We start from the raw sequence: 16,289 nt of genomic DNA on the forward strand, positions 1-16,289 counted from the left end.
TTCCTCCTTTTGTTTCTGATTTCCTTCGCTCATTTTCTTGTTTCATTCATTCTTTTTCTCGTCAGTTATCGCCCTGTCTAGCACCAAAGTGTGCAATCAAGGTCAGAAGCGATCACATAAGCACAGTCATCTTTTCCAAAGGAAGAGGAAGAGTGATTATTTTATCTGTCTGGGCAGAGAGACGACACAGATGGTTCCTTAAGCCTCAGTTGAACATCCTTAACCGGGAGTGTGTGTTTGTGTTGCGGATGGGTTTGTGTTTGTACTGCAGTGGTTAAAGAGCCAACCTCTCATCAAAGGTTCAAAGAGAGATTTACTATTCTCAAAAATAAAAAATAAAATAAGAATAGAGAAAAGTTAGAAAAAGAAACAATACGATCTTTTCTGTCCTAAAATCATTATCTTGCAGCTCCATTTTATATTCATCTTGGGACTGATTCCAGCTTCTTAAATGTGAGTTTCTTCACTCTTCTATGACAGTGAACTGAATATCTTTGGGTTGTGGACAAAGCAAGACATTTGAGGGAGTCATCTTGGGCTTCGGGACACACTGATCAACATTTTCCACCGTTTTCTGACAATGTATAGACCAGACAACCAATCGATTCATGGAGAAAATGGATCAGATAAATCAACAGTGAAAATAATCGTTAGTTGCAGCCCCACTTGTGACGCGTTGGAGAGGTCCCGACCCCCAGGTAAGTGTGACACATGATGACATGGACACAGTGAGGCTTTGTTGAGCTGTAAGTGTGGGCACTTGTTCGATCACGGACACGGAGGAGGATGACATGAGTGTGAGGGTTGCTTTGTGGGTGTGAAGATTCGGGGGTCAAAAGGCGACATAACTGCATAAGAGGATGGTCCTTTTGAGGCACGGACACTCCCTCTCTGTTCAGTGTGTGTGTGAGGGGTGTGTACAGGGTGTGTGTGAGGGTCAGGGGTGAGCTGTAAACCCCCTTCGGGCGTCAGATGGGTCACGCAGCGGGTTGAATGAGGTGACTGGTCTGGTTAAAGGTAGTTTACTGCCTCCTGTATAAGAGGTGGACACTGTGACACGCCCTGCAGGTCTCTGACACACCCAGGTCACAAAAACACTCACATGCAGAATATTTAGAGCTGCTATCTGTGCTCGGCTGTCACGTCGCGGCCACGTGATTTGTGATTTTAATGACACCTCAATGCCTGATGCATTCTATTATTTAATTCTGTGCTAATATATGTGTGTGTGCGTGTCTGTTGTTGGGTGGTCTGCTGATTTACTGCCAGTATGTCGCTCTTACACATGTTCCAAGAGTGGCATTGATTTCTTGACTAATTGCATGAGGTGTTCTGCCCACTCTAACCGTCCGATGTTACGATATACATCCCCCTCCCATCATCCAACTCTCACCCCCCCCCCCTTCTGTCCTTCACAGTGAGGACAGTTGTTAACAATGGCACGCACAACAGCAGAGTCAGGCAGATGTGGATGGACCAGCCCTCCTCGTTACTGCAGACTAAAGAACTATTGGCGTCTTTAACAAAAGCTCTGCCCACTGCTGTAAAATGCTGCCGAGTTGCGACGCCCATGGAAAATGCATACTCATCCTCTCCGTTTATCTTAGCCATGACAGGTTATAATGGGATGGAATGACTTGTGGTGTGTGTGTGTGTGTGTGGGTGGTTGTTCTTTCTTAATGCAGGCTTAACTGAAGTCTGATAGTAGCACGGACGTTAATGCAACAGTGCTCTACAAATATGTCTATAGAAGTAAATGTAGCCTCCTTTGTTTATTGAGCTGACTGTGCAGGTTTTAATCACTTACACTAAGATGTCTGTAGCCAGTAATGGAAGGTAAGTTCATGTATTTACTCAAGTAAGCTCAGTTTGGAGGTACTTGTTCTTTACTTGAGTGCATCGCATACAAGGCTGGGCTAAAGTTGCCCAAGCCATTCTTATTATGGTTGCATAAAGCCTATAGGCATGCATCCACAGGACACAAAGATGGGGCAATCCAAACTTGGTATTGTTGCTGTTGGGTGATGCCTCTGCTGAGTCTTGGAAATGATAAATGATTGATGATTTGCGAGCCAATTATTTCATTATTTCTTTATATAATTTTGATCTTGGCAGTGTCCGTCCTCCGTATTCGGTACATGCTGATGGATAATACCTAAGATCAGGGTGGGGTTGCCCTTTTTTCAGGTTCGAGCAACAGCTCCTCATGACGTCCCTGCATGACTCCTATGATTTTATGTACATTTACTGAAGTATATTTTTCCAGGTATGATGCAAGTATAGGCATCACTTTGCAGACAAACACAAACATACTGTACTGTGCAACAAACTTTTTCCTTCCCTGAGCATCTTTTCCACTCTGCTGTGAAAACTCAGTCGAAAGATTTAGTTCGAGAGAGCGGGAGAAAGAAGGGAAAGAGTGATTGAAAGAGTGAGTGAACCTCCAGTTCTAATCGTAATCCATCCATCCATCCCCCCACAACCCCAGTGTTTTTTCCCCCCGTTTGACTCACTCCGTTCTGCGTCATGATTTCGCTCTCTGCCCAGCCCAACACGGAATGTTAATCAGCAGAAAGCTGCTTTAGATTTACAACGGGGGATTTTGGATCCATTCCTTTGAAACGTCAAACTCCTAAGTCTCTCTATCAAAAACCGCTTTTGGGACTGTGAGAACCATGCTGCAGCAGGAAGAGTTTATATCGCAACATGGGAAGGAATTGGTGTGGGTAATTTGTTTCCTGGAGCTTTTCAAAGTGAGGTACCTGCGACTGTCTGTGGGAAATGCACAGCATGGCACTCTCGAAGTGTGTTAATTAATGTCAGGTCTAATGTGTGAATGCTTAATTTAGTGTGCCAAAGAAGAATTAGGGGCTGGAAATAGAGATCTGAGATCAATCTATTATGTAACTGATGAGTCACAAAATGTGCTTTTTGTGGATGTTATTCAGGCAGAGGTTAAAGTGATAATGAAAACGGTGCCACGTGCTTGTTCGTGCGACACAGATGCAGAAATGTTTTAATGATGAGGCTATTTCAGTCCTGAACTTAAAATCTGTGATAGTGTGAAAGTTAGTCAATGACAAAACTAATGAGCAACCATTTTATAGACACTACAATCTCTCACAGTCGTCACTTATGACCCCTTAGAAGTGTGCGACGGTGTTTGTATCTGCAGAGACCCTGTATTTTCTGATTTTCTCAGTATTTTGCTGTGTTTGCAGAGTTCCTGGGTGTAAGCAGTTCTTGGGAAAGACGAGGTGATTGTTGAGTCTCCCTCGCAGCTCATCAAATACAGACTGTTTGGGTTGGTGGCTAGCCAACCCGAGGCGTCGGAAGCATCTGTAACTTGTTTACAAACAACAGCTGACAAATAATGCATAGTATGACTTTTAATGCATTTTAAGCACATCCCACTTCCTGCACACCTCCAACCCTTCAAACAGGTTTAACTCTTGCTCTGTGTTTGTCATTAATTCACTTCCCCATTTGAGTATTTTAAAAGCCTCGAAATTCTCACTGTTTATAAGTTCAAGGCTGAAACGATTCAATTCCATAAAGGAAAGATTTAACATCTGGCCACCACCAAATAACCAGAGTTCATGTTTATTTGGTGGTAAGTGGCTTTAAACATCCATCACAGCACACACTCGGAAAAAGTCACAAGTGTTTTTTAGGCTTCTGGCTCCCTCAGAAGAGTGAGCGGTCCAAACAGCCAACTGGCCGGTCGAAACTTTTACTGGAGTTTCCTCCCCTTGAAAAGAATATGAACCTCCACCTCACTCTTCATTACTGTGTGCCTTTTTCCTCAATGAGCGTGTTGTCTGCCATCCAAACTGACTGGCCCTCTGTTCTTCGCTCTCTAGTGGGTCCAGCTGAGAGAAAATGAGCTGATCACACAGACAGAATGGGAGCAATTAGTGCAAACACACACTCAGATACACACTTTGTGCCTCTTTGCCCAGCCTGCTGCCCATGCAGTTATTTGTCAGAGGAGTGAATAGAGGGCAGCTTGTTTTTTAAAAAGGGAGGTTAACTGTTTAAATTAAACAGCCAGCCCTTGATCTGTTCCAGCCAATAAGATCCAGTCTTTACTCTGGTCACAGTGAGCTGATAGCGTCACAAAATTACACTGCTATGTATTATTCTCTTGACCGAAGTGCTTGTTATTACCCGCCACTGTTACATTTTGCCCTCCTGAGTTTTTATTTGTCAGACACTTCACCTCCTGGCAGTACTTTAGCTGGTGACATCATCACAAAAAGCAAAAGTGGGTTTTGATTATGAGGGGGTGGGTTTGAGGTTAGATGTTTATACGGCTGTTTTATTACAGTGTGTGTCATATCCGCTGTCCCATGTCGTCGAGAAAAACAAAACCAGCCTCCATGTGTACAGTCTAGTGTATATCCAGCTCCAGTACTGTACAATAAGCCATCAAAACCTATAAAAACTCAACATCTAATAGTGGAGCTATACCGTCCCTTTGCTGTACACTATGTGAAGTGGCGTCACATATGGAAACAGGGAATGTTGAATGAGACGAGATAGCCACAGGCACCACACTTGGCCTGGAATGTAAAATATAAAACATGATTAGAGAGAGAAAGCGGGAGAGGAAAGGAGGGGAGAGGATAAGGGGGGAGAAAGCTGAAGTCATGTTTAGGATTAGGGTTAGTCGTGTAGAGGAGCTTATGGCGATACTTTTCAGGGCTGTGGGAAACCAAAGCCATCTTGAGTCCTACCACTCCTAATTCGTCTCTGTGTGTATGTGCATGTGTTTGTGGGGGGTGGTGGTGGAAGATATGTTATTGTAGACCACATTTACAGCTCGAGAGGAGCATTGTCACACTCAAACACTTAAAATCCAACTAAAGATGAACACTGAGCCAGGCAGCGGCAACACAAGAGCGACAAACTTTGAACAACAACTACCTTAGCTTTTCTGCTAAAGTCTTCTTCCTAAACTCAAAACCCTCCTCCCAGAACACACCTCTTCACCTTAGCTTGTTTAATGAACGAGCAAGGTTCACGTGGGAAAAATGCACTGCTAATTAGCTTGCATTGACATTATTTTTGACTACAGAAAGGATAACTAAATGTGATTTCAGTTGGACTTACATTTAAGTTTGAGCACCTCAGATACTAAATGGTTTACTGATCTTGCTGGTTTTCCATAGATCAGACCAGCAGCTCATGGCTGTAGTAACAAGCTTCCCATCCTTGAGGTTTGCAATGTAATGTTTGCAATGTTTCTGAACACAAGACAGCACACTCCTTTCAAAGATACAGCATACCACGCAGAGATTTAGATCTGATATTTGTGGCTTTGCACGCTGGGATTTCGGGGGAAACTTCTGACAGTGGACAGATCCACAGATCTTACTCTCAGCCTGTGGGCGGGAAGTAAATTTCACACTTTAAAAACTTTATTTTAATTTTTCAAATCTTAGATCAAACCTTCCTTGTGGTTTTTACTTCCTAGAAAACATCTTTACAAGCCAAAAGGCTTAATGCTGGATAACAGCAGCAGTCTGTAAACAGCAGGCAGATCAGGCACGACATGAGATTCCTTCACATCCACCAAATATAGGAACTTTCCTCTCTTTCTATCTTAGCTCATGTCTTGCAGTGATTAATGATGTGTGTGGGTGTTCTGACTCGGTGGCTCAGGGAAGCCCCTTTTTACACAGCTGATAAGGTTACTTCCTCTTTTAGCCCCAGCTGAGCGCCACCTCTGACCCGTGACCCCTCGCAGCCGGGGGTCACCAGAGGTGTCAGGGGGACATCGACCAGACCCCACTTCACTTGTCTACGACGGTCTGTGATTTATCAGGCTCTGACAGGAGTGTGTGGGTGTGATCAGTGACTTGGATGCCTTTTTTAAAAATGGGAAGCATCTCGAGTCGCTCACACGAATATTCCAGTGAAAAGTCAAGTGTACTGTAAGCAGCTTCAGCTTATGAATGCTTCTCTGTCTGCCCTTAAATCCACATCGGTAGTTTGTATTTTGAAAGACACGCTTATATGCTAACTTGTCAAATGACGATTATTTTTAGCCCAAATACTAATAGACCACTTTAAGTTTTCTAAATGGCCCTCTGTCCCTCTTGAATTCTGTTTAGATAAGGAACATGATGAGGGTCCGCCAGAGCAAGCAAACACATGGGTATTTTTAACCCTGTGTGCTCAAACTCTGCAGTTAACCCGAACAAAGCTTCGCCCTCTGGTTCCAATGAAACACACAATAAAGATCTTTCATCAATCTTGCTGTAATTCTCTCATAAATCGTGCCTCTAATGAAAGACCTGTGTGGGACACACAATCTCTAAAAGCAGCGAGAGGAATGTGGAGTGCGTGGGTGAAGTTGGATGTGTGAAAAACAGGTGTTTTGAAGCCTTTAAGTGTGGAAAACAAGAGGCCGGGCCTGTGAGTGAAGGATCACATCTGGCCTATGGATTCCACGGACATGAAATGAAGACCGCGAGCATGTGTGCGTCTTTTGTTGTGTGAAAGACACGGGAGATCAGGCTACCGTGGGGGCGATACACACACCCAATAACAGCTCTGTCAAACACTGTACTTTTGTGTGACCGACCACCCTCCAGCCTCCACACAGGGACTAGCGTGTAGCCTCCTGGCCCAGAGTCAGAGCTCCTTTCTGGGCAGGGTGGAAGTGTCTTTGAAGCCCCCTTTTTCCTTCGACTCTCTGATCCAATTCAGCTGGTAATGAATGACTAGGCTGTTAAAGGAGGCGAGGCAGGTGTTCACTTGTGTGCGAGGGTGAGTGTGTGCGTGCCGTCTTGAGTTTTTCTATCAGCTTACTGAGAGCATACGCAGCAGGAGCGAAGCTGATCATGTCCTTTTGTCTTTCACACTCTCTTTCTACGGTAGACAAAACAAATCGGCACACACAGACACACAATTATTGTCCAAGAATGTGTCTTAATCAGAGCTGAATGCTGTGAGAGAATACGGCAACGCACAAAGAAAATTTCAAGGTCTTCTTGAATAGAAAACTGATTATTTGCCACATGCTAGTTGTTATGTAACCTTGCATAACTGTCATTTTGTACTGTCAAGAATAAAAATGACTAAAGTGACCTTCTGAGTGACATTTTTTAAGAGAAATGAGCAGTAAAATGTGAATTATTAAAATGCTTATAATACTCAGAAGAGCTTGGCAAAAGGAAGTGTTTTCTAAACATATTCAAAATTTGAAACTCAATCCAAAGTCTATTCACAGCGTGCAGTTTTGCCGCTGTCTGAGAATTTAGAGCTGTTTTATCTGGCCCGTCATTGAAGGTGAAACCCAAATACCTCCCAAATATACACCGAAGAAGTAGACATGCGAAGCGATAATGTCCTCCAAAGCCTGAATATTTTCTATCCTAATACTGCTACAAAACATGTGTGCAAAAAAACACAAACTGGAGTCGAGTAGAACAAATTGTGGCATTGGGAGATAACATGAGATATCACAAGAGCAACAGAGATTGAGAGTCGAGGCATGTGGGAAAAGCTGATGTGTTCACTTCTATCAGCTCTGTTCAGACTATTTTTCCTGGCTCAGGTCGCAGTTAAAAAATTCACATGATTTCCTGACAATACATTGACATTTGAATGTTGAAAATGTGCTTTGACAGGAATATAATTAACGTGATATGACTCATAAAAAGCACCTAATTGAGAGTGACGGCCCGGCTGGGCAAAGTTTCAAAAAAACATCAGCGTAGCAAAAAGTATTTCTTGGATTTTTCTGACCTTGTTGCTGCAATATGTCCAACATCATTATGAGTGATGGCTTGGCTGGCCTGGGAGGAGCTGTAATGGTTTTTTAGAGATAGTTTGGATGGGCTGGGGGCCTCCACAGGCTTTGTGGTAAAGTTTCAGCTGTGATTTGTAGCTGGGATTCCCACATGACATTTGCAGGGTCAACCTCAGAAATGGAACCATAAAGGCCGCAAAAGAATGAATGCCTTGTGCCACTTGTCTTCCCCTGCCTCACCCTTTTCACAGTCTCAGATATTCCCGTGTCTCCCCCCCTAGTCTTTACTCCTATCCCTCCTCTGCATGACTCATTCGTCTTCCACCAAAGCTCTCTCTCCTCTCCTCAGCCTTTACTCTCATCCCCTCCTTCTTTGTCTTATCCTCAGCCCTCTCCCAGTGCCAGAGACAAATGATGCATGCAGTTACTGGAGCTGCTGGTGCTCGAGATATTAGTGGTGGTGGTGGGGACAGGCCCTGGTTGGCTTGAGGACCTACATCGGGCCCAAATGACGCAGGCTTGGGTTCAGCGGTGAGGCAAGCAACGGGGTGGGACTGTGGGAACTGCAGAGAGTGTGGTGGTGTGCGAATATTTGCCACAGCTTTGAAAAAATCCAGCAGAATCGATAGAAAGTACAGTATGTTAACATTTCCCAAAGATATCACTTCTGTTCAAGACTTGTCTATTTTAAGCGAGCTAAATATAGGCTGAAGATTATTCTGTGAAAGTAATAGCAAGAAAACTTCAGAATAAATCAAATCGGTGCCTGTTTTTATGTGAGCTGGAAATCCGCCTTCTAATGTTCTCCAAAAATAGTTTCTTATTTTAATACGAGAAGCAGAAGAGGAGAGAGCAGCATGCTGAATGCCCGGCTCATTACACTGGTTTAATTAGTCTTCCAGGTATTATAAGGTGTTTCTTTTAAACTGGTTAATATGTTTTATGCAGATGGGAGGAGACTGAGACTCGGATAAACGTCAATGTGACGCTCTTGGTGAATCACACTACAGGGAGTGGGGATAACTAAGCTAATTTGAACACCATTGCTCACCTCCCGTGGAAACAGTCACACACACACACCTGCCGACACATTCATTTTTTTTTTTTCACGCATCCTCACCCACATTAATGAGACAGAATCTCTCTGAAAGGCTCACACACCTCAGGAGGTATGAGTCTCTCTGACAAGAAGCTGGAGTCGAGCCATTTCTAAGAGAGGTATTCACATTACATGTCAGACAGAAATGCCTACTACTCCGTCATGGAGGCCGCTGTAGTTATGGCGGCCATAAAACATGGTGGCATATACACAGCGAGGCGGTTCAGAAAGAAAGTTTAGACAATAACGTGAGAGAATTTCCTCTACTTTACTGCGAAAACACCAAGACCACGGCCCATTTAGAACAATGGGGAACAAAGAGATTCAATAATGACCTTGCAAAAATGTTACATCTCCAGATGCTCTGCCCATGTTTATGTGTCCTCAAAGTCATTTAGCCTCAAAAGCAAAACCCTCATCATCATAATTACCAAAATACCTGAGTAAGTGATGCATCAAAGAAAGCGCATACGTACTTTATATGCACAGACATGAGTGTGTTTGTGTGTGTGTGCGTGTGAGCGAACAGGGATGTGTTGAAGCTTGTGTACAGTTTTTGGTCGACTGCCGTGCGGGTTCTTTGTAGCAGCGGTGCTCTGCTAGAGGCAGCCGTTTCCATTGTGTGGGAACGGAGAGTCAGCACATATTATACAAGTCAGATGGTGCACAGAAAGTACCAGAGAGCTGGAGAGCTGGAGTTACACTTTTTTGTATGAGACTAGATTCCCCTTTGGCAGCACAACTCTGTTGGAGTGAACATATCTTTAATTCTATCAATGTGTTTTTCATTTAAATCGCATTACTCCAGACTGAAGTGACTTTCTCCTCCTCTGTTTGCTTTTATTTTCACTGTCTTTTATAGAGCAGCTGATGTATAGCCTGTCTGCACTGGATGATGTCTCTATCTAGCACATGTGATTTAATACCTGTCTCGGATTACCTCTCTTTTATTGCGAAATACTACGTGCGCTCGCGTCCACACACACAGTTGTCACACCATGTCGCAAATTTGATAGCCGCTGTTGTGTGCATTACAAAGCAGCATGTTTGTGCAGCTATGTGATATATAGAGCCGTTACTCTGGGACATAACCCCTGCAGGATAAAATGAACAAATCCTGCGAGCCAGTTTCAGTTCTCGCTCATAACAAACTACTCACTGCAATAAAATATCCAGCACACATTTTGCGATAAGGTATATACTTGCTTTGCTTGTTTGCTAACGGTGCTGATATCACAGCTGCGGCGTATATCAGAGCTAAATCTTGACAACAAATATGAACTGTGTGCTATTCACATAATAATAAAATGTTTCCATGTGAGGCAGTGGACAAAGATCCAAAGGCATTAAACAGTTCAGACGCAGCTTGATATAAGATAGAGATTAAAAGGGTAGAAACCATTTTACATCTGTGTCAGTCTGTGTTTTCCGTTATATTTATTTTTTTGAATAAATGGTAAAAATGATTGGGGCAGGTTATAATTACAAAGTTTACTGCTTCAGTGCTCAGATGTCATTTAGGACAGAAAAAGTTAAACTATAAAATATCGTGTCTCAATTAACTACTTATCTTTCTTTGATAATGACGATTGAGGGATCATAACAAAAAACTGTGTTTATGTACATACTCTGTGTATATAAGAATATCAGCCGATATATCTATATCACATTTTTTGTTCTCCCCAATGTTGGTATCGTCTCTGGCCCCAAAAATCCAGTATAGGTCAGGTTTTAATGTTTACTGTAAACACATTAAACCATATCTTGCACAATTTAAAGTGTGGAAAGATGTTTGCCGGCAGGACTAGTAAATATTATGAAAAGGCTTATTGGTTAGCCGCTAGTTTGAAAATATTTTGTACATGCATTCTGCTCAAATTCAATCTCTTCTTGTGTCACGCAGTGCTGAGAAGATGAAACTTCAGACTTTTTGTAACTCACAACAGTGTTTTTTCTTTGTAACATCCCTCTCAGATTCCAACGAGAGGACAGCGCTAGCCGGAAGCACATGGGAATGTCATTTTAGGGATGGTAGCCCATCTTTTCCCTTTTGGGAGAGTTTGAGATGAGGAGGCTTTTTATCCTCAGGCTTTGTAAATAAATCACAAACCAGCACCGATCGTCTTTCCTCTTTCCATTTCTCTTTTCTGTCCCCAGCCATCCCCCACTCATTTCCTCTGGCCTGGCACAGAGCACACCTCTGATTCAGAAGCCAAAATAAAGGTTAACCTTTGGGCAGCGAACCGGGTTCACCCAAATCAACTAGCTGCACAGTAGCTAACAGCACAGTGTGGTTCTTATACAACCACATATTGCTTCAGACAGAATTCTTTATTCTTGCCTTTACTTGTTACAACTTTTACCCGTATTGGCTGGAAAACAACAATCACAAGCAGTTAAAGAACAAGATGACATCTCTGAGTTATGCAAGAATGATGTTATCTGCTCACCGGCAATTAGCCTGACAACCGGCTGTCATGAACAATAAAAGAGCAACCGGGTGTTACATATCATAATTTATCTGTTATCTGATTCTACGAAGGGAGACAAATGACACTTCTTTGGCAGATTGCACATTTTTTATTTCATTGTATTAAAAATAACAGTGTTTTTCCTTCAACATTACACATCCAGTTCGTCAGTGATGGCTGGGTTGGGCTGTCTGGGTCTCCAGAGGGTCCATTTAAAGAGGAAATACCACACGTGTCCGAGATGAACACAAGCCATGATAGTAGATGGAGTAGATTAAAGCTTAAAACTCATTCTTACAACCTTTTTACTGTATGTGTCAGTTTTTACAGCTGCAAACCCTCCTTGATTCTTCATTCTCTGAGTAAAAAAGGTCAGAGCAGAGGTTGTTAGAGTCCAGTGATCCTGGTGGTCTTTGACCCCTTTCAGCACTATGTTGATTGATGACATCCTAAATATCAACCCCATGCCAAACCATATATCTTACTGAGTAGGCATATGTATTGTGTAATGTCAGTGATTTAAAGAGGGATGCAATAGCTGCAGTTACACTGAATTCATAACTTGATCTTAATGTGTCTTGGTGTAACTTCTTGGCCTCAGCCCTTGTCTGATGCTGCATGCCTTTTTGTTCTGTTTGTATTAGCCTGATGTCACTGTGCGCTCTGTTTATTCTCCTGAATGTGTTGAGAGCAAGGCTCACGTTCCCTTGTGTGTTTGTTTGCCCTCAGCGGTGTGTGTTACACGTTACCAGGATTATAAACACTGTGTAAATACCACCAGCGATTGTTGTGGGACTTCTGTAGAAGCACTGTGGATCAGGATTGTAGCAGAAGTTATTTATGGACTCACGAATCTATTATTCTAATCAAGAAATTCTCTTTTTTTTTTTTTTTCTCCGTAGGTGTTTTGTCTCTTCCAGCCCATTTCAGTCCTTACACAGAGAACCAGCAGTCGTCTGTCGACAGCAGGGAGGATGCCTATGCCCAGCTGGAGCTGAGGACGCTGGAGCAGTCACTGCTAGCTACCTGTGTGGGCAGCATCTCCGAACTCAGTGAGTAGCCCAGAATATTGTGCGTGTGGTCCTGGATCTTCTTTATAATGTGCAGATTTCTTTCACATTACGTGATTAATCAATCAAATCCCTCTGAGCTCTTTTAACAACAGTGACGCCACCAAATATTCTTGTTATTACAGACAAGGAAACATTCCCAGAAATGATAAACTAATTGTCATATTTTAATTTTTTTAAATACTTTAACTTATTCTGAACACTTTTTAAACACACCCTGTTATTCGCACATTGTTCCCCGGCTCTGAAAACATTTCTTCTGCCAGGGGGGACTGTTATTTCAGACAGCAAAGTGCCAAACAGCGATAATAGAATTACATTTTTTTTTATATCTTATGATGAGTCGCATCTTGTGTCTTGTTATGCACGTCAGCTAATGCGAACCCTTCTAAAAATAAGCAGTGGATTAGATTATCTTCACATGGGGCTCTAGAGAGTAAAGTGATAATGCCTCTGATTGTATATCGTCTGTCTCTAGACTGTTTTGCCAAGCTGTCTGTGTGAGTCTTTTATTTTTTAGTGACGTGAGTCAACGTGGGGAAACTTTATTCTGTTCACTAAACAGATGTATGAATGCAGCCTGGAAAGCTCATCTCCCCTGGATAACAACAAAGTTACTAAGAAAGAGTGATGTTTCTGTGAGACCTTCGGTCAGAAATTTGTTATGAGATATATATTTTATTTGGTTTGTGGAGACAGCAGTGTCTTTATTGGGTATTTTACAGAAGCGTCACATCCAAAGTTTCAGTCCTATATATAAATTGGGTCAGGTCGGTGTTATATCAAAATGTCTCTCTACCATTCTGAGACTTTATAGAAGGATCTAATCAAGGAAAGTGTCAAAAAGTGACGACCTCCCTGTGACTTTATCTTCAAACCATCAGAGTTTAAGTGATTTGACAGATTTCCATGTCCATGTTTCACACACATGGTGGTAAGAAGAGAGGCACACACACACACACACACACACACACACACACACACAGTCGTACTGTACTCTACTGTACATATGGTTTGTTTAAACTGGAGGCTGTGATGGAGTTGGCAGATGATGGAGAGCTGGAATCAGGTCATTAAAAAAGTGAGAAAAACACAGGAGTAGATGGGGAGCAGAGGGATGGAGGTAGGGGATTAAGTTTAAGGATGGAGTTCATATCGTGGCAAAAGCAAGAGTTGAGATGTGTTGAAGGCTGGTGGGGGGGAATGATGGAAAGGTGGAGAATTGAAGAGTGAGCTTGTCAGGGCAGGCAGAGAGGAGGAGGAGGGATGGAGATTAGTGTTGGTGAGAGCAGGGGATACGTTTCCTTCTCCAAATGAGCTAACACTCTGCCATTTGTTCCACCAGCACAAGGCCACGTTCATACACCGCCGCCGTTAGTGAGGCATTAAGAAAGTGTACACACACTCTCCAACACAGACACACTCTTTCTCTCACTCGCTCACTGGACTCTTTGTGCCACATCTTTCTGGTTGGGGTTGAGCTGGGCTGTTCTGGGCAGGGCTGGCATCCCTCAGACTCATTTACCAGCACAAACACACACACACACACACAGACAGACACTTTCACCGATACGCATACACACAACAAAAACACAGAGGGCTTGGCACTCTGATCTGAACCCAAGAGACCAGGCAGACACAGGAGCATCTGTACTAAGCTGCCCGGTCCTGCTGGATCTCTAGACTGGACTTGGCCAGACACACGCACACACAGCACACATAAACATGATGGATAGTGGATGGCAGGGTACTGGACATTTCAGCTAAATATCCAAAATTTGCTGGAAATATAGTGTAAGCAACAGACACTGGCTTGCTCTGAAAGTTGTCTTCAGACACATTTGAATGTTGCACTTTCAGCTCTGTGGTGGTCTTCACCAGCCATGGGAAACTATGCGTATGTGACCAGTCCAGTTAACGAAGGGGAAATATTAAGGATCAGGATCGGACTAACCCAAATAAAATGAGCTTTTTGCTTAAGCCTGTAAAGCCAATTAACAATCCGGGGTCACACAGAGTCCAGCTAAAAACGTGTTTGTATTGAATTGGCTGACAGTATAGTCAACATCATCCACTTATCTTATTCTCTGAAATATTTCATTATCTTACAACTTTGACCTAAGGGGGAACATTTTGTCAATATGTATTTAAAAAGCATTAATGTCACAGTTTATTAGCTTCCAGGCTTTCACAAGGGCTCCCAATATAAGATGTAATCTAAGACTGAAGCATTTCATATCCCTCTGACCCCTGGAACTTTGCCTCGGGGCACAATATAGGCTGGAAAAGCCAGGGAGAGGCTCTCCATCTTGGGCAGGAATTCCTGGGAGACCTCCTGGAGGGATTGCTGGTGGTGGTTAACACAAAGGAGGCCCTTCAGCTTGAAGTGGGGTCTGTTTTTAGGAGGGCCACTTCAATCTAACCCCCCTCGAAGTACGCCTTATTATAGACACACACATACACACTCACTCTGCTCAACTGCCCAGCCTTGGCCCCCCATCGCAGCCTAATCTGGTTAGAAATTAACCCAGGGGTAATTATGGTTAAATGAGCGTTACACGATCCCAAGTTCAACCTGGATTCCCTCCTCTGGCCCTCCTCCACATCCTTTCCCTGTGACAACTGATATTTTGTCTTCCCACTTTACTCCGGCCTTGAAACCCATGGTCACGCACCAGGATGTTATCTACAAGCTGGACTCCTTACAGAGCTACACCCTCTATCTTATGCACTGTTCTATCAATCCATGTCTGTTTACATTAATAATAAAGTTTCATACTATACTGTATGTACAGTAATCTAAATCGGCCTCTTATCCAGCTGCGCATAGCTCTCCACTTAGCTCACAGTGTGGGTGAATGAATCGTCTGATAAGTTGCATAGTTCTTCTGTCTTTATCTCAGAACAGCCGTGTTCTCACACAAGCGGTCAACATGTTCAGACATTTTTTTGCTTTCACGTAAGCACAGATCCTCAACCTTGCTTTTGTCATGTGACTGACACCCTTCCCCGATACAGAAACAGCTGAACGGTTCATTAGAGCCTGTGATCAACTGTCTGTTAGCCCATTAACTCCTCTGGTGATTAAAGATGGATGGCTATTTAGACTAGCCGTCTGGCTTTGCTCACTGATAATGACGCTGCTAATGGCATATACCACTCGAGACATGGGGGGGGGGAGTAATGAGTAAAGGAAGGTACAGTGTAAGTGGTTTAGGAAAAAGGGGAAATCCAGTTGGATTAGTAGCCCAAAGGGTTTATACGGAGCACTGAGAACTATTGTTATAGTTTTAGTTCTTTAATGTACCACTTGGCATTTCTTCAACACCCACATAACTCTGCAATAATCTTTGACACTTTATTAAAGAACTCAGCAAATGAAATGAACAAGCTTCACACACTTATTAGAACATTTATCTACTGTACCATCTAAATCTGAACTTTTGTCACATTTCCTTTTTTTTCCAGGTGACTTGGTGTCCCGTGCAATGCACCACATGCAGCGCCTGAGCTCAGTGCGCCCAGGACTGAGCCCGGCCCGCCACGCCCGTCCCCAGCAGCCCGTGTCCTGGTCGCCGGACGCCCTCCACACCCTTTACTACTTCCTGCGCTGCCCACAAATGGAGTCCATGGAGAATCCCAACTTAGATCCCCCACGCATGGCACTTAGCAAAGAGAGGTGGGAGTCGAGCATGACCGGACAAGAGCGTTTTAGAAGCTCTCCAAAGTGTATCAGAGCGTAGTGAAATAACAGATCTAATCTTTGTTTCGTCTAAGTTTCGGATCCACCCTGAGAAATTTTAGTTTCATACTATTCTCACTTCTCCTTTCACACATTAAATGCTTTGTTTTGCTTTCTTGATTATATCTGTAATTAGAGAGGATTG

At 43.2% G+C, this 16,289-nt stretch overlaps 1 protein-coding gene across 1 annotated transcript in view; it reads left to right on the forward strand.

Moving 5' to 3' along the window:
* abtb2b (ankyrin repeat and BTB (POZ) domain containing 2b) overlaps positions 1-16,289 on the forward strand; it is a 44,692-nt gene that overhangs the window by 15,077 nt on the left and 13,326 nt on the right. The window contains exons 2-3 of the mRNA XM_073471243.1: positions 12,235-12,384; positions 15,871-16,081. Of these exons, the coding sequence (XP_073327344.1) occupies positions 12,235-12,384; positions 15,871-16,081 (361 nt within the window). The remainder of the gene's footprint in view (positions 1-12,234; positions 12,385-15,870; positions 16,082-16,289) is intronic.

The sequence above is a fragment of the Pagrus major genome, chromosome 8 (genome assembly GCF_040436345.1).
Source record: "Pagrus major chromosome 8, Pma_NU_1.0".
NCBI lineage: Eukaryota > Metazoa > Chordata > Actinopteri > Spariformes > Sparidae > Pagrus > Pagrus major.